General features: G+C 49.9%; 8 protein-coding genes across 8 annotated transcripts; 3 read left to right on the top strand and 5 right to left on the bottom strand.

Moving 5' to 3' along the window:
- Positions 1–3: 3 nt before the first annotated feature.
- BGZ61DRAFT_381878 (general substrate transporter) lies at positions 4–1982 on the bottom strand. The gene is made up of 3 exons (XM_046242653.1): positions 1840–1982; positions 613–1780; positions 4–558 (listed from the first exon to the last, which is right to left on the bottom strand). The coding sequence occupies exons 1-3, from the start codon at positions 1905–1907 to the stop codon at positions 325–327; spliced, it is 1470 nt and encodes a 489-aa protein (XP_046109242.1). The 5' UTR covers positions 1908–1982; the 3' UTR covers positions 4–324.
- Positions 1983–2853: 871 nt separating this feature from the next.
- BGZ61DRAFT_442569 (uncharacterized protein) lies at positions 2854–7062 on the bottom strand. The gene is made up of 3 exons (XM_046244751.1): positions 6809–7062; positions 3754–6732; positions 2854–3704 (listed from the first exon to the last, which is right to left on the bottom strand). Exons 1-3 carry the CDS (start codon positions 6871–6873, stop codon positions 3122–3124), a joined length of 3627 nt encoding a protein of 1208 aa, XP_046109241.1. The 5' UTR covers positions 6874–7062; the 3' UTR covers positions 2854–3121.
- A 1429-nt stretch (positions 7063–8491) lies between these two features.
- Positions 8492–10565, top strand: BGZ61DRAFT_442567 (uncharacterized protein). The gene is made up of 4 exons (XM_046244750.1): positions 8492–8973; positions 9025–9349; positions 9406–9644; positions 9700–10565. The coding sequence occupies exons 1-4, from the start codon at positions 8564–8566 to the stop codon at positions 10367–10369; spliced, it is 1644 nt and encodes a 547-aa protein (XP_046109240.1). The 5' UTR covers positions 8492–8563; the 3' UTR covers positions 10370–10565.
- Positions 10566–11030: 465 nt separating this feature from the next.
- BGZ61DRAFT_381873 (heterokaryon incompatibility protein-domain-containing protein) lies at positions 11031–13025 on the top strand. Its single transcript, XM_046242652.1, has 2 exons — positions 11031–12307; positions 12361–13025. Exons 1-2 carry the CDS (start codon positions 11107–11109, stop codon positions 12969–12971), a joined length of 1812 nt encoding a protein of 603 aa, XP_046109239.1. The 5' UTR covers positions 11031–11106; the 3' UTR covers positions 12972–13025.
- Positions 13026–13073: 48 nt separating this feature from the next.
- On the bottom strand, positions 13074–13910 carry BGZ61DRAFT_490403 (Spherulation-specific family 4-domain-containing protein; the record flags this gene model as incomplete). The annotated part of the gene is made up of 2 exons (XM_046250333.1): positions 13074–13811; positions 13881–13910. 2 exons carry the CDS (start codon positions 13908–13910, stop codon positions 13074–13076), a joined length of 768 nt encoding a protein of 255 aa, XP_046109238.1.
- Positions 13911–15203: 1293 nt separating this feature from the next.
- Positions 15204–16170, bottom strand: BGZ61DRAFT_411788 (uncharacterized protein). The gene is made up of 3 exons (XM_046243279.1): positions 15857–16170; positions 15455–15808; positions 15204–15405 (listed from the first exon to the last, which is right to left on the bottom strand). The coding sequence occupies exons 1-3, from the start codon at positions 16107–16109 to the stop codon at positions 15218–15220; spliced, it is 795 nt and encodes a 264-aa protein (XP_046109237.1). The 5' UTR covers positions 16110–16170; the 3' UTR covers positions 15204–15217.
- Positions 16171–17372: 1202 nt separating this feature from the next.
- Positions 17373–18630, top strand: BGZ61DRAFT_584441 (uncharacterized protein; the record flags this gene model as incomplete). The annotated part of the gene is made up of 3 exons (XM_046256365.1): positions 17373–17465; positions 17517–17585; positions 17636–18630. 3 exons carry the CDS (start codon positions 17373–17375, stop codon positions 18557–18559), a joined length of 1086 nt encoding a protein of 361 aa, XP_046109236.1. The 3' UTR covers positions 18560–18630.
- A 687-nt stretch (positions 18631–19317) lies between these two features.
- On the bottom strand, positions 19318–22211 carry BGZ61DRAFT_490401 (uncharacterized protein; the record flags this gene model as incomplete). Its single annotated transcript, XM_046250332.1, has 13 exons — positions 19318–19374; positions 19417–19581; positions 19621–19867; positions 19937–19959; positions 19999–20080; positions 20117–20206; positions 20243–20316; positions 20347–20503; positions 20543–21411; positions 21448–21480; positions 21550–21736; positions 21791–21952; positions 22069–22211. The coding sequence occupies 13 exons, from the start codon at positions 22209–22211 to the stop codon at positions 19318–19320; spliced, it is 2289 nt and encodes a 762-aa protein (XP_046109235.1).
- Positions 22212–22424: the final 213 nt, after the last annotated feature.

Here is a 22424-nt window from a genome sequence, read left to right as displayed (position 1 = left end):
ATGCTCTATTTATATATTCTTATTGCGCTGTTGTAACGCGAAAAAGATGACGTGAGGTGAGCGACCCGGTCGGAATCCGGACATTTCTCACTTTTCCGGGACCGAAAATCCGCAGACGGCCGCGAACGTCAACCGCATCGCCGGCTCATTCCACCCGCTAATCAATGTGCATCACGCCACCGCCCGAACGACTAATCCCCTAAATCTTCCGCCGCAGTACTTTCTAATACTCAATTCCATTCGGCCAAACCTTGATTGTCGCTATTAAATGTTGTGTGCCGACCGTCAGGCGTGCATTGTGATTCGCCTGGAACCCTTCTATTTTTAGGCACATCCGAGTCCCATTTTCAAGTCTCCAGACTCTTGGCCATTTGAGCTCCCCTTTCTCTCTTCATACCTCTTCTCGATTGCCTCAAGACTAAGCCCCTTTGTCTCAAACATGAAAAAGCAGACTGAGAGCGTGCAGGCAAGGCTGGAGAAGGCGAACAAGTAATACGCCCCGAAGGTAGACTTGGCGAGAAGGACTGGAGTGACCAATGCAACAACGTAGTTTGCGCACTAAAAAATGTTGTTAATGTGAATTCTTGATCCAGTTTAAAGATGCGAACTTACCCAGTTGGAACACTGCGCAAGACTTGAGGCACTGCTTCTTGTCTTCCTCGGCATACTCTCCACTACCCATGTTCGGAATCCAATAGCCCAAGTGAAGCTGAAAGATATGGCAAAAAGATAGATGGACACGATAACAATCCATCTTCCAGCTCCATGATCTGGGTGGACTTTGTCTGCAGCGTAGAGCGAGCCCATCACCAGCATCAATCCTGTGATTAGTATTCCACCCAAGATCCCCGAGGTACGACGGCCCCATTGGTCTGCAAAGAGGGTCGCAGGAATAGTAGCCCCCATGATGACCAGCGCAGAGACGCCGGATGCTAAGAATGATGCTTTCTCACTGCTGAGTCCTGCCTGGGTGAACAAGATAGGAGCATAGTACAAGACACCGTCAATTCCACTGAATTGCTGCATGCCCATGATAAAACAGGCGAACGCAGTCCGAGATCTGTAGGGGGCCGAGAAGGCATGCGCAAACTCCTTGAAGGTATGTAGAATGCTTTGCCAGAAAGTAAGGTCTGGGTCCATGACTTCATCTGGCGGCAGGGACTGCGAAAGGAGCTCTTTTTGCTCAACTTCATCCAGTCCAAGCTGGGCTACAACCACGCGAGCCTCATCTATTCTTCCTCTGGACAACAGCCAGCGAGGCGACGGGGGCGTGACGAAGTAGGTTGTCGACAGGACAAGCCCAAGGAATGAGGCGATGGCCGGAGGTATTCGCCATGTGACGGAAGAAGTCGAGTCTCCGAGACGTGATGTGCCATAGCAGACAAAGTATCCGGTAGCTAGGCCGGATACAATCAGGAACTGCGGCAACGCCGTCATAATGCCCCGAACCCGAAATGGCGATATTTCAGAGACCTGAACATAGACGTTGCTGAGAAACAGACCCTCACCGATACCCTTTATAAGTCGACCCAGTACGAAGACGCCCAGAATGGGAGAACCGCACTCAATCCCGGCCCCTATGCCATAGGTGATGGAACCAAGGGCAATGAGGCTGGTGTGGCCAAATCGGTGAGCAAGGGCCCCAGCAATGAGGGCTGTCAAGGCGCCGGGAATAAGAGAAGACGACACAATCAATCCATGCACAGTTGCTGAAAATTCCCCAAATGTCTCTTTAAAGGCGGGCATGGTGGTCACTGAACCGACACTGCCGGTGTCGAACCTAGAAAGGCATTAGCGAATTTGAAATCCGGAGAAAGAGACTAGAATCAACGATCGCACCCGAAGAGAAATGCCACGCATGATGTAAGGATGCTTGCAGTCACGTAAAACGGCACACGGAACGCCATGATCCAGAGATCTCGAATGGAATATGTTCCTTTCGAGTTTGCGAGAGTTGCCGCGATCTTGATGGTGCAAAGTCTTGTCAGTGTGTGTGACTTATCTAAAGTGGACTCACTGCAACGCGCTAACAATAGTTTGCCCTCAACGGATGATAAGCTTGCGGATGCATCCACCACAGACAGAACCAAGAGGAGTGGATCAGTCGCCACGACTCAAGCTTACCGACCCAACCACAAGCTCCTTTGGGACCACGATTTGTTATTTCCGATCCCTTTTTATCAAAGTCCGTTGGCAAGGTGTGAAGCAGGTGCGGGTTGGGTATCAGGGCAGGGTGGATCATGCAACCCAAGATAAACGAGATGGGTTGGTGGGTCAGAGGGAGATGCGGTGAGGTCGAAAACAGAGCCTACGCAAAGATTTCTAGCATCATGAGCCAACCGACTCACTCCCAACAGAAGCGGAACTAATAAAAGCACCAAGAAGACCAATTGTAGATCTAAGTGAAGCAAAGACTGTCATTTCCTAGAGACTTCACCCTTCCTGGAAGATCAATGAACGAATCTATGCTGGCAAGGCTGTGTGGATATCAGCACACAACCCGTATCGATTTCTTCACCACTGTACCCGTGACAGCCGTCTCAAGCCTTAATTGAGACCCGCCCATAGAAACTGTCATGTTTTCCCGTTCTCCCGAGACATTTATCACATGCGCCAAGTGCAAAACGACACTGGTCCACGATCTTTATGCATCTTAGTGGCGCTGCCGATTGGACATCAGCGGCTAGTCCTTCCTAGAACGGAAACCAGATTGCTAAGCACCAGGCACACGAGACTAAAACCAAGGGACTGGAGACACTAATGCGGAGTTCACAGGAACGGGTCGGTCTGACCAAAAATGGGTTGGTGCGTTGAGAGCGCACCATTGTAACTAGGCATTGTGCAATTCTGAAGCTTCGATCGTCATCCTTTGAGGATGGAATTCTTTTGTCTATAATACATGCGTAATGACTCAGAAAAGCCTGGCTGGACGGTTTCGCAACATCTTTACCAAATATGATAGCACTATAGCACAAGACAGATCAATCGCAGCATTGTACTCATTTGTACCAATAGGATTCGAGCGATGACACCAAGAGTAGTCATATTAATGATCTGAATCTATGTCCAGATACGGGTATCTAAAGTTTGTCGGCTTGCAGTAACTAAACGTAAGAATTTTCTACTCCTCTAATATTCCCTTGGACTTGAGAATGGCCCCCAACTCCTTCAGCCGAACCGGCTTCGTCAGGAAAAGATCAACTCCGCTGCTAAATGCTTCCTTCTGGGCATCCTCGGAGGCCAATCCAGAGAGCGCCAAGATGAGTGTTGGCTTCATGTGGTTCTTTTGTTCCAAGGCTCGAATTTGCCGCGTGGCCTCAAATCCATCCATGACCGGCATTGAGATGTCCATCAGAATGCATTTGTATTGGCCCAGGTTTGTTTGAAAAGCATCCACAGCCTCTTGCCCATTCGTCGCCGTGCTATATAGGCGTCCGACTTTGTGCACGTACGAGGCCAATATCTTCAGGTTTATGCTGTTGTCGTCCACGAGCAGAAGTTCGGGACATGCGAAGTAGCCTAGAGATTGGTCCACACTCTCCTTCCGGTTGAGAGAAGGCGGCAGGCTGGGAGGTGATTGAGGAGTTAGAGATCGCAGTTCGTTAACTGGATTCGTAACACTGAAAGTTATCGGGTTCACTTGGGTCTCAGTCCAACGTTTCAATACCAGTGATATTGTTCTGGCGAGTTTGAGAGGGCCGATACTGCTTTGTCGTTAGTTGTCAGCTTGGGAATATAAGGAGTAATACTGACGGCTGTGAGATGAATTCCGATATTCCAAGTCGTCCAGCGTTTTTGGATCCAGTGGTGTACTGATACGCAATGAGCTCGTTTGTGCAGATGACAACTCCTGGTATTTTTGCAAGCCGCTCATCCGTATCCGCAGGACCAGGCAAAGAATCTTCGGACCAAATCACTACATCCGGTATCAGCTGTTGTGTTTGCGGTTCTGCATTGCCCTGCATATGCAGCAGGTCATGGCAGATATGCTGGACAAGAGGATGAGCCCCGGGAGTGTCGATTGACGAAGGCTCCTCGGAAGCCCGCTGCTTGTTGAACCCTACTATCTGAACACGCAAGCCATGAAGCTCACGCATCTGCGCCTGGATCGCATCGTCCGCTTCTGAAGCCTCAGGTAGCACTTCGAGGCGGGTCACAACTTGTGTCAATGGCAGTGACACCAGTACGGTTGTCCCAACTCCAACTTGACTCGTGACAGAGATATGGCCACGAAGCTGATCCACGATTTGTTTGACAAGGCTCAACCCAAGACCTGTGCCAGGTGCTAGCTGATCCTCCTGTGAAAATGCCCTGTACAAGCCATTTCGGAGATAGTCGTCGCTGATCCCCACCCCAGTATCAACGACTGTGAGGTTTACCAGCCGTTCATTGGAACCAGATTCGGACGAGACCTGGTCAAGTGATACTTTGATCACGCCTCGGTGAGTATACTTCAGAGCGTTGCCAAATAGGTTCATCGCAATACGGCGAAGGGCGCCCGGCTGAGTGTGAAACGTCCAAGAGAGAGAAGGGTCAATCATGAGCAAAATGGTGACCTCTCCAAATTTCACTTGGACTTCTCCCCTCTGTGTGAGTGTCGGGCCAAGGTCTTCCATCGCTCGTAGCGAATCGAGGCGTCTCATTGCGGTGTAATCAGTGTGTGCTAAACCCGTTGCCCTCTTTCTTGAAAGTTGAGCAATGGATAGATGCTGAAAGTTGAAACCTGCGTAAACGCTTTCCATGACCTCTTCAACAAGAATATCGAGACGGGTATCCTTGTAAAGAACCTGCATTCCAGCTTCGATCGATTGATCACTGTCCGGTCGCAATCCTCGGGGCCCGCTGTCTCTCCTCGGTAACCTTTCTTTCCCCATGAAATTATTGATCTTGGAGTAGTCCAAGAGGTGGTCCACAGTGTCGACAAGAGTACGGCAGCACGTCTCAATCGTATGTGCTAAGTTTTCTTGTACAACATTCAAGTTCGTGTCGTTCAACAGTTCAACTCCCAGGATGATGCCGTGAAGCGGAGAGCGGAGCTCGTGTGAAAGAGAGCCAAGTGCATCGGCCTTCGCCTTGTCGGCCATGACCGTTTCGAGTCGGAGTTTTTCGGTAGCCGCGAGCATACCAAAAGCTCTTAGATAATTCAGGTCGCCCTCCAGAGTAAAAACCCGAGCTGGTGTGGACGTGTAGGCAAAGGCACCGACAGACCACCTTTCCTTCTTTGGGTGCCAGATAGGGACAAAAGCGACACTTCGGGCTCTTGGAAATGTCTCAAGGAGTATACGACCTTCTTTCTGTCGCGTCCTCGTTGTATCCTGTTGGTTCCCTGACACACCACTGGATTTTATGGGGTTCTCGCGCTGATGTGTAGCACCTTGCCTGTCAGGCTCTCGGGCAAGCCACCCCCGGACATTATCCTCGGAGGAGTCGCTGCGCTGTAACTCTCCATTCACATTAAAATTGAAGATGTGACCCTTTGGATACCGTCGAAGGAGTTTTTCCAGGAACTTTTGTGGTAAAGGCTGAGGTGATGATCGTGTGCAGGAAGCGTGGGTGCCAACTTGACCAGAACTAGAGAATCCAATCACTTCGCATGGTGGCCCCAAAATTTTAACCGACGAGACTTCACCATCCTCCTCATCACTGATACAGCCGTATGTTATTGAGGGAGCTAAGGAGCCTTGTCGCGTCTCATTCGCCTGGTGAGGAGCCGCACCGCTGAACTTCTTTGAACTGGCGTCGATGAATAGACATCCTTCTATGTCGATGGACTCTCTGATTATGTTTGCGGCTCTTGAGAAGATTGTTTCGGGGTCCCGTTTTTTGTTCTCATCGGTAGTTGAATATGATGGTTCTTCGATTGGCCGAGTATCGTTCGATGTTTTGTGTGGCACTTCAAGCACTGGTCCTCCAGGCCCTTCCTCTGGCTTGGAATCTGGCCTGGAATTTGACTCAGTCATCTGCTCCAACAGTGGGGGATCTTGTTGCTTGGCGGTCCCATCACCATCTTGGAGGGAGTCATGACCCGCATTCAGAGTACCTCCCTTCTTTGGACTAACCTCGGAAGCCAATGCCAGCTTGCCTTCGAGAAATGATCCAAGACCCCGAGTAATCCGATCGTTCCGTGCTTGTACACTCTTCAGCCTGCTCGCTTCCAGGTGGCCCATGATAATGCGAGATAAATTCCGCATCAAGTCGGAATGACGCTCGGTCCAATCCGTCACGGGCTCGGTGTGGATGACACACAATACGCCAATATTGATGCCTTGGCGGGTCGTAATGGGAGTCGCAGCATAGAAGCGTGCGGGACTCCCGGGCTGGCAATATGGTCTCGTCATGAAGCGCGGGTCGGCTGTGAGGTCGTCCACTATGACCATGGGCAGTTTACTGGGGTCACTGGGCTGGTCGAATTGATCCGTATCGCCCCTGCAAAGGGTATAATCGCACACTCCATGGGCGCGAGGAATGGCGGTGCCGCACAGCCAGAGTTCTTCGCCATGACCACTTTGCGGCAGGCTAGGGATCAGCGGGAGCGAGGGCGTTGCTTCGGTGACGATGTATTGATGGGTCTGGTCGAAAAGGGAGATCAGAGACCTGGCGGTGCCCGTTTGGCAGGTTGCGAGTTGGGCGAGCGCAGTCAATGTTCCGTCGGAGCAGGTCACCAGTTCGGAGCTGGGAATGGGGAGGCCGTCATTGTTGAATCGTGCCGAGGTCAACAGCGACCCGTCGTATCTGCGACACGCATTGGTTAGCTGACGGTTGGTTAGGTGAATGTCGATGAGCAACAGAACATAGAGCATGCTCTCACTTGAACGTCTCGCGCTCACGCGTCGTCTCGCAGACGGCCTTTGGAGCTTTGGGCGGTGCCGTCATCGCAATCGCGCGGGGCTCTTAGTCGCCGCAGGTACCGCGATGTGCACAAAAATTGCCTAGCTAGGCGACTCAGCGATCCCCCACAGCGGCCGGTGATCAAAGACAACACGCCGGGAGATGGACAGGGGGCGACATACTCCGTAGGTCGGGACACTATGCAAAGGGTAAAATCAGGAATGTGGGCGGATCATGGAGGTTGCCAGCAGCTGCCTTTTCGCGCACCAAGTAGTCCGTAGTCTGAGGAAAGAAGCGATGATGCAGCGGGTTGGTGGAGACCATCGCGGAGTAAGCCCTCCGGTGGCACAGTATCGCGCTGAGATAAAGTAGCTAGACTGTGGCTTCACAATTAACCAGAGTCGAGTCATGCAAGCTGGGAAATAGCCCTTGTCCTAAAGACAGGGAGGCGGCATTTGTGGGAAGCATGCGGCGTAGGTTGACATGCTCCGTTGTCTTAGACAGAAAAACACCACACAATTGAGCCGGTTTCCTGTTGTCACCCTCTCACATTTCCCCATCGACAGCAAAAGCTCTAGTGACAACAGCAAGGAGGACATCGCGCATCGTGACGTCATCATGCGCCTGTAGACTAGAACCCATGAAGGACTCACCAGTTCGAACCAATAGACTGCCTCGGAAAGAAACGACGGAACCCTAGCGTGCAATGCATTGTGGCATCTTCCGGAACCCCCACCTGGAAGTGGTTAACGGCAATTGAGAGCGGCGAAACTAACATGATTGGTGGTATTCATTGTCTGGACAAAGGTCGCGAAGACAAGCAGGCCCGTTGATTCTAAACCCGGAGGTCAAAATTGCAGGGGTTAATATAGAGCCTAGCTCAATAGGAGGAAGCGGATAGCCCCGACCTAGCTGAAGCAATGTTCTTCGGCTGTGGTTACGAATCCTCTTGTCGAAGAACAAAGTAGACTGAACATGCTATTGTTAAGTATATATCGGATCACACAATCTCTTCCTATCCATTTCTTTCAACAGGCACGTACCATGAATTCCCACCTCACCCCCCTCTAAGCGATAAAGACGCCCTGAACCTAGATTCAAGACAACAAGGGGTACCTCTCAACGAGTACGCAAAAAGAAATGTTTCTATCTCAAGGGAGAGTATTGTTTCACATTCTGTAACGGGATGATACGAGCGTGATAAATGGTGAGCTGTATGAAGATTGAAAATGGCGATGGTCATCGAGGGTGAAACTTAGAGCTACCAGCCATGACATAAGCGGCTCCTAGAAACGAACGTATTAGTTGCTAGATTCCATATGCTTAAAATTCCTAGTTTGGGTTGGTCCCCAATTTCTTAGAACATTTTGAGAAGGGAGTGAAGCAATTATACCACCTAACCAGCACGGAAGACGGATGTCTCAGGAGGCAGTGTGATACGCGAACCATGTCCCTGCCGAGAAAACTTTTAGGTCGTTAGATCCACAAGGCTTGAATTTGGAATTTAGTATCATGAATCACCCAGCGCGTCATACTGTATCGTGGCTGGCCAACACGGTCACTAATTTTATCGCATTCCAGATGAGCTCAGTTTCCCCACGGAAACTCCGCTAGAGGACTGAGTGGTCATTTCTCGGTCATTTCTTAGTATTCGTGATTCTATTAATCACTCCTTCCAGTGCTGGGCTGGCACACTCCTGAGCTGTGCCAACTTTTTAAAATTCTTCCTGTCGCGATGAAGCCTGCGACCGCCAGCCCTCTCCTACTGTGGATGGCATTCGGATGCCGCCCGGCAGTTGCCCATGCCCCATCGTTCTCGGTTAAACCCAACCCCGGTGCCTCCGCTCTGTATGCCTCCGCCTTTGGTGATGCTGGACTTCTGGAAGGCGACATCGATATTTTAATTGGGAACCTGAGCTCAGGAACGTTCATAAATGGACCTCTAGGCATGGAGCGCGGAGTTATTCTGACCACAGGGGATCCAATTGAAGCTATACTCGGGGGAGATATCAATGTTGACGCAGGAAGAATGCCCAGCGGAGAGTATCCGGGATATGACACCATCAGCGTCGTCGCCAACATCGTTGTACCAGAGAGCATCGAGGCGCTAAAAATAAGCTATATATTTGCAACAGCTGAGCCACCGTGAGAGAGAAGTTGAACGAAGCTAGTGAATGAACTACTAACAGATGATAGGCCTTTTGCAGACGAACTGCGACGACGCAAGCGTGAACTTGTCCCAAGACATATGAAAGATGACCAAATGGTCATTCGATTCGACGGGGAGATAATAGAGAGAGCATATGCATCGGACCTAAGACTAACGTCCTCGTCGAATAATATTGGGATGTCGTACGCTCGCTCCACGAGGCTACTCTCACGTAACATCCCAATGTCGCCTGGAATCCATTCGTTCATGTTCACAGTTTACGAGGTCGGAGATGCTCTTCGCGACTCTGCGCTACTTTTCAGCGTGAAGGCTGTGCGTAGACCAGAATCAACTTCACTTGCGGACACTACGGTAAGGTTCCTTGTCAATCACATTCCGCTCGCCCGCCCCACTAACACATCTAGGAGGATGCAGATGCAATCAAATCACCTATATCTACGGCACTCGATCCGAATATATCATCTGGGATGAGACCTGTGTCGAATTTGCCAACAATTGGCCAATACACCTTTGGCGGATGTCTACTGTCCGAAGCTGGCTACCCAACCTTCGCAGAAGTGGGCAGAGGTAACGTGGGTAACAAAATGGAGCCTGCTTTGTGTCTATCTCTTGCGAAGGGAAGCAAGTATTTTGGCATCAACGACGAGTATAGTCTTACTACCCTTAATTTTCTAATACCCAGAGGCTAATGCTGAACACAGTATCTGCTATGCTGCAGACTCTATCAACCAGACAAGAATTGTCCCTTCACAGCGCTGCAATTGGCGTTGCCCGGGAAATCTAGGCCGCTTCTGTGGTGGGCTGGGACGTTTGAGAGGCTGGAGAAATGGTGGTACTCGACGTGTTGATCCCCTCGCTAAGCTAGATATCGCTTCTCTTCTGCTTACTCTTTATATCCATGACGAGGATTCTACCACATCTTTAATTGCAAATGAGAAGATGGCCTCTGATATAGGGGCTGAACCGGTTTCGGCTGCGCCAAAAACCGTTCTTACATCAATTACATCGGTGGTTAGATACACGACCGTTGAGCCGACACACTCTCGATCTCTCATCATTGTCGAAATCCGCACTACTCTTGAATTTTACTACTGCGCTATGTGCCGCACGGCCATTCCGCCAATTGTAGAAATGACCAAAAAGGAGGTTCCTTGCAATGGGTGTGGGAGAGGAGGAGAAAATAGCATTCTGCTGACGGTCCCCGTAGAGGCTCTTGCTCAGGCAACATCTCTGTATGGAAGCTTGATACGGACAGTGGAAGAAACGAGAGCGGATCCAGTTGCATCCAGTGTCCCAGCTGAGAGTGTCTATGGAGGAATAATTTTGCCTCAGAAGACTAATGCTGAGATGGAAGTCATCGAGGAAATTTGATCGCTGTAATGTCAGGCGAACCGTTGCCTCACACTATTAGGAGAACAGAGGACCAGCCCCAAGCTCGGTGCATTATCAATTAGTGATGTCCTTTCAATATCAGCGAGAATTAGCGCAAGATTGTTTTAACCATGCTTGACTATAGACGGCGCAGTCAACCAAAAAATGTGTACCTTTCTGCGATAGACGTCGCGGGTGTGTGATAATTTACAATTAAGATCAAGCTTCTGACTGAACGAGGTGCAGACATGTATCTACCATACACCTATTTATTAACACCGACAACAGAAGTTGCATAATCGCTGTCACCGCTCTTGCTAGGGTGCTACTCGTCAGCACACATAGTGACGGCAGTGGCTAGGCGGGAGCAGAGTGGGAATGGCTTCAGTCCCACCAGGTGTGACTATAATCAAGCATGTGAAGTCCAAAAAATAGCGGCTTTGGCTCACTCCTACGATATTATCAGGACGTTGGACTGAGCTGCGACAAGAGCAAAATTGTCTGCGAAGCTTGGTTTTGTGCATTTTGACAATTTGCGCCAGGTAGCAGAATTGCACAATTGAAATAATGCAAATGCTCGGAGTCACGTGTCTTGAGGTGTGATTGTGATTATACGGCTGGCGTGACGGAGGGCGATCTCCCCGTTTCAACTAAACATGCGCGTCTGCATATTATGAACAAGCGAAGAAGCATTGTCACATTCTGCGAAATACAAGCTACTCTTTTCCGAAACTGCAATGCGTCTACTGCATATAAAAACTCTGCAGCTACATTTCTTTCTCATCGCGAATTCACCGAGATACGCCATCTTATCTCATACCTGGGGGGACGATGAAATACTCTTCGACGACGTCCAGAATAGGCCTGTTCGCAGCTGGCGAAAGAAACGCGCATTTTCGAAACTAGAAGGATTTTGTAAGAAAGCTAACCAGCATGGCTATGAATATGTTTGGATTGATACGTGCTGTATCGACCAGGGCAGCAGTGCCGAATTATCTGAGGCCATCAACTCCATGTTTCAGTGGTACAATCAAGCAGAAGTCTGCTACGTCTACCTTGACGATACCACTCCGAACGCGCCCATTGATGGGTGTCGATGGTTTACTCGAGGGTGGACGTTGCAGGAGTTGATTGCCCCCACAGACGTCAGGTTTTTCGACAAGAGCTGGACATTTATCAACGATCGATTCTCCCTTGCACCGGTGCTCGCAAATATCACAGGTATCAAAGAGGTAGTGCTTCGGCATGGGCACGAGCCATACCCTTCACGATGGGCAGATCACAAGTCCGACAACACGTTTAATTCCTATTGCTTGTCGTGCGGGTGCCGATGGTGGTCCTCCATTTATGATGATGGCATTGCCCAATTCAGCGTCGCGCAGCGCATGTCGTGGGCTGCAAAACGGGCAACAACACGAGAAGAGGACATTGGGTACTGCCTCTTTGGCCTCTTTGATGTTAATCTGCCTTTGCTCTACGGCGAGGGCCCAAGGGCATTCACTCGACTTCAAGAGGAGATCGTCCGGCGAAACGACGATCAATCGATCCTAGCCTTTAATCAGGGTTGGGGTACGATCCTCGCCAGCAGCCCAGATTGCTTCGGTGTGGGCGAGATCTATTCCAAATGGGCACTCGATAGTGAAGTCGAATTACTGAGCAATCGCCAATCTAAGCTTTACCTGGCTAATGGTGGATTGAGCGCCGACATCTTAATATGTCCTCTGCGGGACTTTAGACCGCTAGATTCGGAGCGTTATTATATCGGCATATTGGATTGTGCGATGGGGCCAGACTTGCTCTCTAGACCTGCTATTCTCCTGAAGCCGGTTCATCTACCTGAGCACACATTTCGAAGGTTTTTACCTGGCATCTTGTGCTGTGTGGACCAACCCGGACACGGCCGCCTCGTGGGAAGTCCAATTGGAAATTGGACGGATTGTAAGTAGACCCTCCTCTGGGAGAGGATAACAGCGGCTAACTGGCTGATCTAGTTAACTTTGACATCGCTGAAGCTCAGGTTCAAAGGATTACCATCGTCCCAGAATACGATCTCCGCAAGGATCCCATTGTTCAGGGGACCCCCTTGCGGATAAAGCCACTTATTGAATGCGGAGGATACAGCGTGGAGGATACATTCCCAGAAAGACTCAGCGACACCATGCTGACTTCCTCCCGATTGACCCCAAGAGGCATCATCATGTTCCATAAGCCTTCAGCCCCCAGATTTTGCGTCATTTGGGAATCAAGACGAGCCAAGCCTCCTTTTCGCAATCGAGAAGAGCAGTTTCTCTCAATATGGTGCAAAATCTGGCCCTTGGACGATTTGAAGCACGCAAGTATCAGTGTTCGTGGCAATGCGGCATTTGCTCGGGAGGTCATGAAAAGCGTCCGCATGCGTGATAGATCCTTCGACTCACTCTTTAATTTTGATGGAAATACGAAATCGCATGTCGACTCTGCTCTTCTGGGGGGCGTTGAGCAGCAGAGAGTCACGGCGAAACTCAACACTGCAGCTTTCCTTGGGCGAACCATAATAGAGCTTGAGGTTCAGATTACCAAGGTCGAGGATGTCCCTGCAGTTGTTGATCTACCAAACTGGTAGGGGGTGGTTTTTAGAATCATTTACGATTTTTACTTAATTTTATCTACAATTTATACCCAATGTAGAACCACTGTTGTTCAGATTTCGAACCCCTACCGCGAGCTACACACTAACAAGTGATTTCGCGTTCTGCAAGACGGTGGCTGGGGAGGACGTGATATCGTTGTAGTCTGCAGGGCAGAAGTAGTACCAGCCAATACCGTGGCTGACAATGGTCTCGGCATAGCTGGCCAGCAAGGAAGGATCGGCACTCTTGCCCTGGAAGTCTTCGCCTGTGAACTGGTTGACGATCACGGCTCCCTGAGACTTGTAACCGACAGGAAAGTTGGCTTTAAGAGTCTTTTCGCTCTCGTACTGAGGCATTCCATAGCAATTAAGGCAGCTCTCAAAGGCGATGACGATATCGCAGATGCCGTAGTACTCTTCTGCAGTCTTGACACCAAAATTGCAAATGGTGGTGATATGATCGTCAAAGGCCTCGCGTGCGTACGTAATGGCCTCGTTAAGGTAGATGAAATCGGCATCGGATTCGTCGAGGAAAATACCGTGGATGGAGATGTCCGCTCCGGAATATGAAGCCCAGTTGGCATAGTTCGTGATGTTGGCTTTGAGCTCTTCCATCGGAGCTTTTGCGTAGTTGGTTCGGACGTAACCAACGGTGTTGACATTTTCGTTCGCATTCAGCTGCGATACGCCGCTGACAAAGTTTACATCATCATCGGCGGGTTTACCTGACAGGCCGGGGCCGTTGTTGGGGTTGATAACGATAGTCCAATCGATATCGGTGTGGGCTTTGACGGCTTCAATGACGGGTTTCCAGTTGGCAGCATTGTCGTTCCACTCAGCAGAAGGATAGACGTAGAGTGGGAGCAAAATCCCGGTAGCAGAAACAGAAGTAATCAGGCTGACCAGAGCGGTGGAAGTAATGAAAGAACGCATGACAAAATTGTTGAATGAATGAACGAAATGAAGAGAATAGAACAGAAAGTGCAAGTATGTTACATGAATAAATTTGACCTCGCATGAGCAAACTGGGTGCATTTCGAAAGCTTTATACATACAATTCATTCACAGCGACGGAAAATGATCCAATGCGTGGCCGCCTACCCAGTCTGGCAGGAGTCAGCGTAATGAAACAAGCACCCCATGTTGCGGATCCTTCGTCGCATGTTTCTGATACCAGCCACAATCCGATCGATCCTATGGGACGAATAGCAAAACTGTTACAGGGTCAATAAATGAAACGCGGCTGAGATAGATTGAATGGCCATTATTTTGGCCCGACTGAGAGCCGATTATCCGGGGTAGACGAATCGTCTCGTCTCATTTCGTGTGGGGATGATTTCTTATGGTCAATTGTCATCTATCGCTCTACTCTCGTCGCGCGATGAAGATTAAAGGGGAAAACAACTTGTAGACATCGAAGAACTGAATTGGTCAGAAGAAAAAAAATAGTGCTGAGGGATCTACAGAAGGATACATAGGAGAGTCCAGCCAGTGCTGTGTTACAAAGCTAGACAACGCGGGATCGTAGAAAATATCGCCTCACCCTCAACTTCACATTTGTTGCGCCAACAGCTCCACGTGTGTACGCGCGTTGCGTCTTTTCCCGTTCGTTCCCAGTGCGTTCTACCAAAAACAGCAGCTAAATTAATACCGGCTATCCAGCTCCGTACGGATTGATCCTGTTGGTAGTGTAGTGGAAGACGCGACCAACATTTGAGATCCAGGGTAGGCTCCGGGAGGATCACTGGACAGAACGCAATTTCACTTGCCCAGCCCCATTAAATTCCCTCTAGCTAATCAATCTCGAGAAAGGGACCGTGTCACTAATAAAATCTATGGAGTGATTGCGTCACGCATCGTGAATGTCCGGGTCCTGTTCATCTCATTAACTAAAAAATCAGTTGGTTATCCCATGCGGACATCATTTGGCAGTGGTGCTAGGGTTATATAATCCCAGCTGTAGGCCCAGTCACCTCAGCCACCCGATGCTCGTCACTGAGCTATCGTGTGTCATAGGGTAGCCATCCACCTTTGAGCTCAAGGCCAAGAGAAGTACAGGGAACAACAGGCTGAGGCGGATAAAATATACGTTTTGGTAAAATCCTCCAGCCTCACAAGTGAAATTTAATGAAGCTGAGTAACAGGCTCCACCTACTCGTCTTTTCCACGATGGGACAAAAAATGCCGAGAAGGATATAATTATGTCATGCAATCCGATTATTTAACGGTGAACTAGCAAATTATTGCTCATCTCCAAAAACTACAGCATTTTCAAATGCCCAGTCTCGAATAGCGTCGAAATTACGGCAGGTATGCAATGTGCTGAAGTCAGGCCAGTGTCCTTCAAACCCCTCATAGTACTTGAAGGCATAGACACCAGTGTCGCTCTGGCACATCAATGCCACGCGCAAGATTTCAATACAGTGGTCTTGTCACTCGTTAGTACAGGGTAACCCAAGGTCGATCGGTTCACTCACCAAGATGCCCTCTCAAGTCTTCAGGCTGCACCTCAATATCTCCGCCGTGGTGAGAATAGTAGTCTCTATAACTGTCCTGTCTCAGGAGGTTGAGGCAGTGGAGTTGATGAAATGCTTGCACCCCGACACGGTAACCTTCTTTGCCGGTCTTGGGGTCTTTGATCTTCAAGGAAGCCGGATCAAGGCCAAGACGATCAAGCTCTGCTTGGCTAATCATCTGATCACCAACATCATAGGTGACGTGGTCCCAGGCCTTGTCAACTTCCGCGCCGTACCCGACGTACTCAGACTCTGCTAGGAGAGGAGTGATGTTATAGCGAGTGGTCTGGTACTGAACGGCCGAATCTGCCGGAGCTGCCATGCGTCAGAACGATACATCTTTCATGAACATTCGTGACTTACAGTAAGGCGAAATTTGTCCAGTGCATGATAGCACCGAGGGCCGACCGAAATGTAGACAAAATGAGAGTGCGAAGAGTGATAGTGAAGTGGATAAAAGTAGGCCGTGTAATATCCAAATCAGATGGGGTTGGAGGCCCAAACGTTGGACAAGCGATTTGTAGAACGGAACGGGCTTTTCCAATTGCAACAGCAGAGTCTCCTTCTCGGACGTTTGCTGTTCCTCGTCAAGAGGGACTGACTGGTAGGTATCCATCGCGGCGTCTAGCGTCTGCGAAATGCTTCTACACAAAGAAAAAAAAAATGTACAAAGACGCCCAGCGACTCGAAAAAAAAGAATGGCACAGCCGTAGGAATGGAATGAAGAGCGAAGGGAATTTTCGTTGGGTGCGTGCAGTGATTATTACCAGCGAAGATCACAAGGCCAAGCGGAATAGGAGCTTGGCAAGCTATGAATAGGTCTTGGCTCTCCGACGAATCGTAAACGGATGTAACGATGATGAAGCGATCATTGAACGAAAAAGCCACGCTCAAACAGGGGAAAGCCAGGGCTAGAGGAATACAGATGCACCCTTAAAAAAAACTGGGTTCCCTACAACACGAGCGATAAATATCGCGGGGTAGAAATGTATGAGCTAACTAACCGACAGGCGGGTTCAGTGCGATCGCCGATGTTCCACAACCTGACTGCAACCCCTTTGCAGAGGGGCCGTCTCCTGGCTCGGAGAAACTGACCCTGGCCTGCCCAATTAAATACGCAGGATTTGTGGAATTTTGGCGCCAGGGTGGTATTCAAGCCCTGTCTGGGGGTTGTTTGAAAACCTGAAGCACTAGTATGGTTCATCCTGTAAGAGTCCAACAGCGCTCGCCTAAAGCCTTGACCAACTCTCAAACAGGGGGCAATAGCCGCCTGCCATGTCTGCCAATGATTTTATTTCGAAACCATGAACAATGGCTTGCCTTGGCGTTCGATGACACTTGTCAGAGCGCGCATAGGGCTCTTGGCCGACGCTACGGTGCTATTGGATTAGTGGCGGCGGCAATGTGACTGTCTGCGGTCCTCAACAACCAGAATCCGCTTAGTGTGCCGTCCCAGCCTCTAGTTTGAGGGACAAGTTCTCGACGTCGAGTTTGATAGACACATCGAGGAGTCTTCATTTGCAGAGGCCGGCTAATCGGCATACGCGATGTCATTGACACTGGATTCGGAAACTTGGGGTATTCGGTGTAGCATCTTTACCAGCAGACAAGGCCTCAGGGGCTAACTCAGGAATCAACCAGAGCTCCAACTTTGGACACCTGTGGCTCCTGTGATGGATATCATATAAGTTCTCAAACCTGCTCAGTCCATGTGGTTCGATTCTTTCTCCATCATCACACCACACAGCTTCACATTGCTCTCTATTCTTTCTTCTTTTGGTTTCAGGCCCGGTCCTCTATCAATTGAATACTTTTTCACTTCACACTGCTGGCCAGTCTTTACTTATTACCTTTACTTATAACCTTTTCAACATCCACCATGCATTCTTCCATTCTCTTTGCGACTGTCTTCGCCAGTCAGACCCTGGCCTATGGCCTCACTCCTTCGGGTTCTACTGTTGGACGATATGCCGTATGTGGTTATTCAAGCTGAACTCAGACATTGTTACTGATACTCTCGCAGGCCCCACTAGCCGTCATGGCTCTTCCAGCCGCTGGTTTCCCTATCTTCAAGACTGTCGAGATCAGAGATGTGAGTTGAATCATTTTGGACTTCCCGAACCACTCGCTAATACAAAACAGCCTCATCACCAGGGACAGCAGGCCAACAACGCCAATGCCAATAATGCTAATGCCAACGCTAACGCCAATGCCAATGCCAATGGCTGCAATGCCAAGCGAGACGAAGAACTTGAAGCTCGACACCATCAAGGGCAGCAGGCCAACAATGCGAATGCCAACAATGCCAACGCAAATGCTGCCAACGCAAATGCTTGCAATAACAAACGCGATGAGGAGCTTGAGGCTCGTCACCATCAAGGGCAGAAGGCTAACGCTAATGCGAATGCCAACGCCGCCAACGCTGCCAACGCCAACGCTGCCAATGCCAATGCCAACGGCTGCAATGCCAAGCGAGATGAGGCACTTGAGGCCCGTCATCACCAGGGCCAGAAGGCTAACAACAACGCGAACGCCGCCAACGCCAACGCCGCCAATGCCAATGGCTGCAACAACAAGCGAGATGAAGAGCTTGAGGCCAGACATCACCAAGGGCAGCAGGCTAACAACAACGCCAACGCGGCAAATGCCAATGCTAATGCCAACAATGCCAACGCCAACGCTGCCAATGCCAATGCCAATGCCAATGGCTGCAATGCCAAGCGTGACGAGGAGCTCGAGGCCAGACATCATCAAGGACAGCAGGCCAACAACAACGCCAATGCCAACGCCGCCAATGCCAACGCTAACGCTTGCAACAACAAGCGAGACGAGGAGCTTGAGGCTAGACATCACCAGGGTCAGCAGGCCAACAACAATGCCAATGCTAACAACGCCAACAATGCCAATGCCAACGCCGCCAATGCAAACGCCAATGCTAATGCTTGCAACAACAAGCGTGATGATGAGGTTTATGCCCGTCACCACCAAGGACAGCAGGCGAACAATGCCAATGCCAACAACGCCAATGCCAACGCAAACGCTAACAACGCGGCGACCTGCAACTAAAGGGCACCGTCAAGTCTCCTGGATTCGTCTACAGACAGACGTCTGGGATGTGTTATTTGGTAAAATTCCGCAGGGGCGGGGTGGGATCTGAAAAAGTAACTATTACTAGTACATCAAGTAGTCCATAAGAACAGATAATAGACTTTGGTGACAATTCAAGACTAGTGCGCCGTGTAAAAGCTAGAGTGTATGTTATAATTAGATAAACAACTAGGATTCTAACCCATGTCGGCCAAGATGCACTATATTGCGATTAAACAAATGCGGTTTCGACAACCGAATCTAGATGCTCAACACCCTAGTGCGACACCAGAAGTATCGCCATTTTCTGGGGGCGCCAGGTTCAGCACTACTTGGCCGCTACCCACCAAGCCCCATGTGTTCGTCTCAGTGCCTTAGGAATTATGGCGAAGTGTGGATAATAGCGGTGTTGAGGTTTCCAGTTACGGGGACTTTAATCGATCCCTCCTTAGTATTGAAGCTTGTGTGGCCTCAATCCGCCAGCTCTCACTCCGTCGGGCCGCGCTGAGTAGTTTAAAGGAATGCGTGCAACTCGCCTGTGGTGCCCGCTTTTCTCGCCGCTTTTCAACCGACAATGTTCTGTCATCTCCATTCACATGACGAAAAGTCGAATAAGTTAATAATCCTAGTTGTTCGATGATGTGTGGTCAAATGAAGCTGTCACTAGAGAGGATAACGAAGGATGCAGATCCTGAACACTCGTATTGCAAACTCCATTCTCTAATCATACCCCATCCTCATACCGGGGCAAATGATTCTTGCCATGATCTCAGAGTTGAGATTGACTTTTGCGTCTGAGGATGATCTCGACCGAGGATTCTCTCTTGAGAACCAACGCAATTTTTTATCAACGTAATCACATCGCCGCGTCTACCTAAGCGATGCCACCCGTAGGCTACATTTGCCATGCTGTTTACCATATCGGGGTGCTCGTCGCCTAAAACCCTCTTCAGGCTCTCCATTGACTGTAATTTCAGTGCTTCTGCTTCCTTCATCCTTCCCTGGTTCCAGTATATCATAGCTAGGTTACCCATGCTAACTAAGGTTGAGACATGCTCTTCGCCCAGCACTCTTGAGGTGATCCCTAATTCCATAATCTGTAGCTCCTCTGCCTCCCCCCACCTTCCCTGAAGTCGGTATGTGAAGGCTAGGTTGGCCATGCTAGTCAATGTTTCAGGGTGTTCTTCGCCTAGGACCCTCTTTTGAAGTTCCACGGCCCGCGAGCCCGGCTCTTCTGCCTCCCGTAACCTTCCCTGAACTCGGTACGTGGACGCGAGGTTGTCCATGCTGACCAATGTTAGGGGGTGTTATTCGCCTGAGACCCTCTTGTGAGTCTCCATTACCCAAAGCTCTAACTCCTCTGCTTCGTTGAGCCTTCCCTGATCCCAATATATTGACGCTAGCCGGGCCATGCTAACTAGGTTTGAGACATGGTCTTTACCCAGCACCCTTAAGCAGATTCCTAGTTGCTTAGCCTGTAGCTCCTCTGCCTCCCTCAGCCTTCCTTGAGATCGATATGTTGTCGCGAGGTGGGACATGCTAACTAAAGTTGAGGAATCCTCTTCGCCCTGCACCCTTGAGCTGATCCCTAGTACCTTCACCTTTAACTCTTCTGCCTCCTTCCACCTTCCCCGGTCTGCCTATATTGACGCTAAGGTGTACATGCTGGCCAATGTATCGGTATCCCCCTCGCCCAGTATCCGTGTTCTCATTCTGAGAGCGTTTTGAGCCAATATCTCTGCCTGGTGATGCTGTCCCATGCGGACCATATACCACGATGTGTTTGCAAGCAACGTACTCCAATCCAGCCAATCACTCTCTTCTACTGGCTCTTCTTTTAAGATTGACTGAAGATGCGGCAGTAATGTTTGACATTGTTCCCAAGTCTCAAAATCACCGGATGGAAAGTGCTTTGAAGCTAGACTCAAGAAAAGCCTCTTCCATCGTCTCAAGTCGTCAAACCTCGAAATCCAGACTTGCGTACATAATTTAACCAGGGAATGCATCTCGCAAAAGCCTTTCGTCGTCGTATTGACGAGGGAGTATCCGCGAAGAACATCAAGGTCATCTTCAAAGTCGCTCTCTCCACAGTCCGAGTCAACATTGCTGTACCCGTGTAGCATATATTCAGGGATGTTCTGCGCTTCAAAGAGGCTCATGAGTGAGAGAAAATTGGCAGCTGCTGGTTGTTGTCGGCGAATTTGCTCAAAGGTCACCTGCCAGGTCACAACGACCGCATTGGACACATCTTCATGCCGCCGAAGATCCCCGGCGTCACTGTGAAGTAGACTTCCCCTCTTTTCTTGGCTTTTCTGGAAATCAACCAGATACGAGCGGATACTAAGTCGAGGAGCGCGTCGGTTAATGTAAGCAGCCGACTGATTCACAGCAAGCGGGATGAAGTCAAGTGTTGAAACAAGGTCCGCAGCGGCGGCTTCGTCGATATCTCCATCAAATTTGTTTCGGAAGAGCTCAAGGGCCTCTGATCTACCCATCGTAGGTATTCTCAGGATGGCCTTGTGACTACCCGTCAATTTCTCCGAGACGGTCAAGCTGCGCGACGTGACTAGAGTCTTTCCATTGTGTGTTTTCGGTAAACATGATGCTATCAGCACCTGCGTATCATCTTCACCTTCATCTTTAGAGAAGAACATGTCGAGGGCATCTGCGTTATCGAGACTCATCAACCACGGACTCACATCGTCCCTCTGCAACCAGTCGCGGACGAGCGTGAGGACGTTAACGCCGGGATCGCGGCGACGGGGTAACGCAAGCGCGTCTGCGATGGAACGGTACGACTCTTCGAATCTGGCCTTCGTACTCCCGTATACCTAAAAAATGCTCGTGTTGGGGGAAGTGGTGTGGACATGGTAAGCAAACTGGATGGCGATTTGGATTTCCTTCCACTTGTTAGCCCAATAAGCGGCTGTCGAGACATAAAAGCCTTACCCAAACCCTCCCATGCCCACAAGGGCTATTCGGCTCACAGGCTCTGCGTATCGTTCCGTGAGCCAAGTCCAGATTGCGGGCCGTTCGAAGAAATCGGGATCGGCGGGAAATGGCACCATGAAATGAGGCTTGTGAACTTTTGGCGAGTCGTCGGCTACTTGGGGTGAAATGCCCTCGATTTTATCATTAATGTCGAGAAGGATCCTCCTATATGGCAGATTAGCGTGCAACTTAATGAGATACTGGTAGGCTCAAACGCACGTCTGGTCAACCTGCAGGTCGACCATGATAGTTTGTTCGCAACGTTCCAGGTTTGCGATGACACTTTCCATCTCCTTCCTACTGAAGGGCCACTTGAGGGCTCGAAGCCCAAAGCGGCGCATCGCTTTACGTGCTCTGCTGGGGTCAAGCTTGTCTTCGAGTCTCCGTAGCTCGCGTTCGCATTCCTAGAGCGAATCTACCAGTTCGCGTGAAGTAGCGAGTGGCTAGCTAGTTTTCTCTTCCAGTAGCTGCTGAGCGCGCCTCTAAAGGCAACGCACTGGTGGTTAATCTGGCTCTGGAGGCGAGTGATGTCGGCTTGGGCCCCCGCAACCTCGGTATAGTATTGGAGGCATAGTGTAGCGACCTTGGCAGACAAATCAATGACGGCGATTATATTCGCAGCAGCCCCGATGGCTTCCATGGTGGCTATTATGAACCCGTCGGTGGTAGATTGTATGAAGATGGATGTTGCTCAAGCCAAACCTCCACTCCAACGCCAGGATGCGCTCGTCCGCGCGGGGCAACAAGGGTGTAAAAATGCCTGACAGCACGTGATCTTCAAACATTATCAGCGGCATTACTTCTAGTGATTAATCTAATGATGTTGACGAATATAATATGAGGATGGGTTTCG

Source organism: Ilyonectria robusta (genome assembly GCF_021365365.1).
Source record: "Ilyonectria robusta strain PMI_751 chromosome Unknown BGZ61scaffold_3, whole genome shotgun sequence".
Taxonomy (NCBI): Eukaryota; Fungi; Ascomycota; class Sordariomycetes; order Hypocreales; family Nectriaceae; genus Ilyonectria; species Ilyonectria robusta.
Note: the sequence above shows the minus strand (reverse complement) of the source record. Positions and strands in the feature narration are given on the sequence as shown.

Excerpts from the sequence above, each read along its gene's own strand:
- BGZ61DRAFT_411788 (XM_046243279.1), bottom strand. The coding sequence starts at position 16,109 with ATGGATACCTACCAGTCAGTCCCTCTTGACGAGGAACAGCAAACGTCC. Across the intron at positions 15,809-15,856 it reads TGGACAAATTTCGCCTTACT|CTCCGGCAGATTCGGCCGTT; the intron begins GTAAGTCACGAA and ends GACGCATGGCAG. Across the intron at positions 15,406-15,454 it reads AGACTTGAGAGGGCATCTTG|ACCACTGTATTGAAATCTTG; the intron begins GTGAGTGAACCG and ends ACGAGTGACAAG.
- BGZ61DRAFT_381873 (XM_046242652.1), top strand. The coding sequence starts at position 11,107 with ATGCGTCTACTGCATATAAAAACTCTGCAGCTACATTTCTTTCTCATC. Across the intron at positions 12,308-12,360 it reads AATTGGAAATTGGACGGATT|TTAACTTTGACATCGCTGAA; the intron begins GTAAGTAGACCC and ends TGGCTGATCTAG.
- BGZ61DRAFT_381878 (XM_046242653.1), bottom strand. The coding sequence starts at position 1,907 with ATGGCGTTCCGTGTGCCGTTTTACGTGACTGCAAGCATCCTTACATCA. Across the intron at positions 1,781-1,839 it reads TGCGTGGCATTTCTCTTCGG|GTTCGACACCGGCAGTGTCG; the intron begins GTGCGATCGTTG and ends ATGCCTTTCTAG. Across the intron at positions 559-612 it reads TTGCGCAGTGTTCCAACTGG|TGCGCAAACTACGTTGTTGC; the intron begins GTAAGTTCGCAT and ends AACATTTTTTAG.
- BGZ61DRAFT_442569 (XM_046244751.1), bottom strand. The coding sequence starts at position 6,873 with ATGACGGCACCGCCCAAAGCTCCAAAGGCCGTCTGCGAGACGACGCGT. Across the intron at positions 6,733-6,808 it reads CGTGAGCGCGAGACGTTCAA|ATACGACGGGTCGCTGTTGA; the intron begins GTGAGAGCATGC and ends TGCGTGTCGCAG. Across the intron at positions 3,705-3,753 it reads TCGGAATTCATCTCACAGCC|TATCGGCCCTCTCAAACTCG; the intron begins GTCAGTATTACT and ends ACGACAAAGCAG.
- BGZ61DRAFT_442567 (XM_046244750.1), top strand. The coding sequence starts at position 8,564 with ATGAAGCCTGCGACCGCCAGCCCTCTCCTACTGTGGATGGCATTCGGA. Across the intron at positions 8,974-9,024 it reads TTTGCAACAGCTGAGCCACC|GCCTTTTGCAGACGAACTGC; the intron begins GTGAGAGAGAAG and ends AACAGATGATAG. Across the intron at positions 9,645-9,699 it reads TATTTTGGCATCAACGACGA|TATCTGCTATGCTGCAGACT; the intron begins GTATAGTCTTAC and ends TGCTGAACACAG.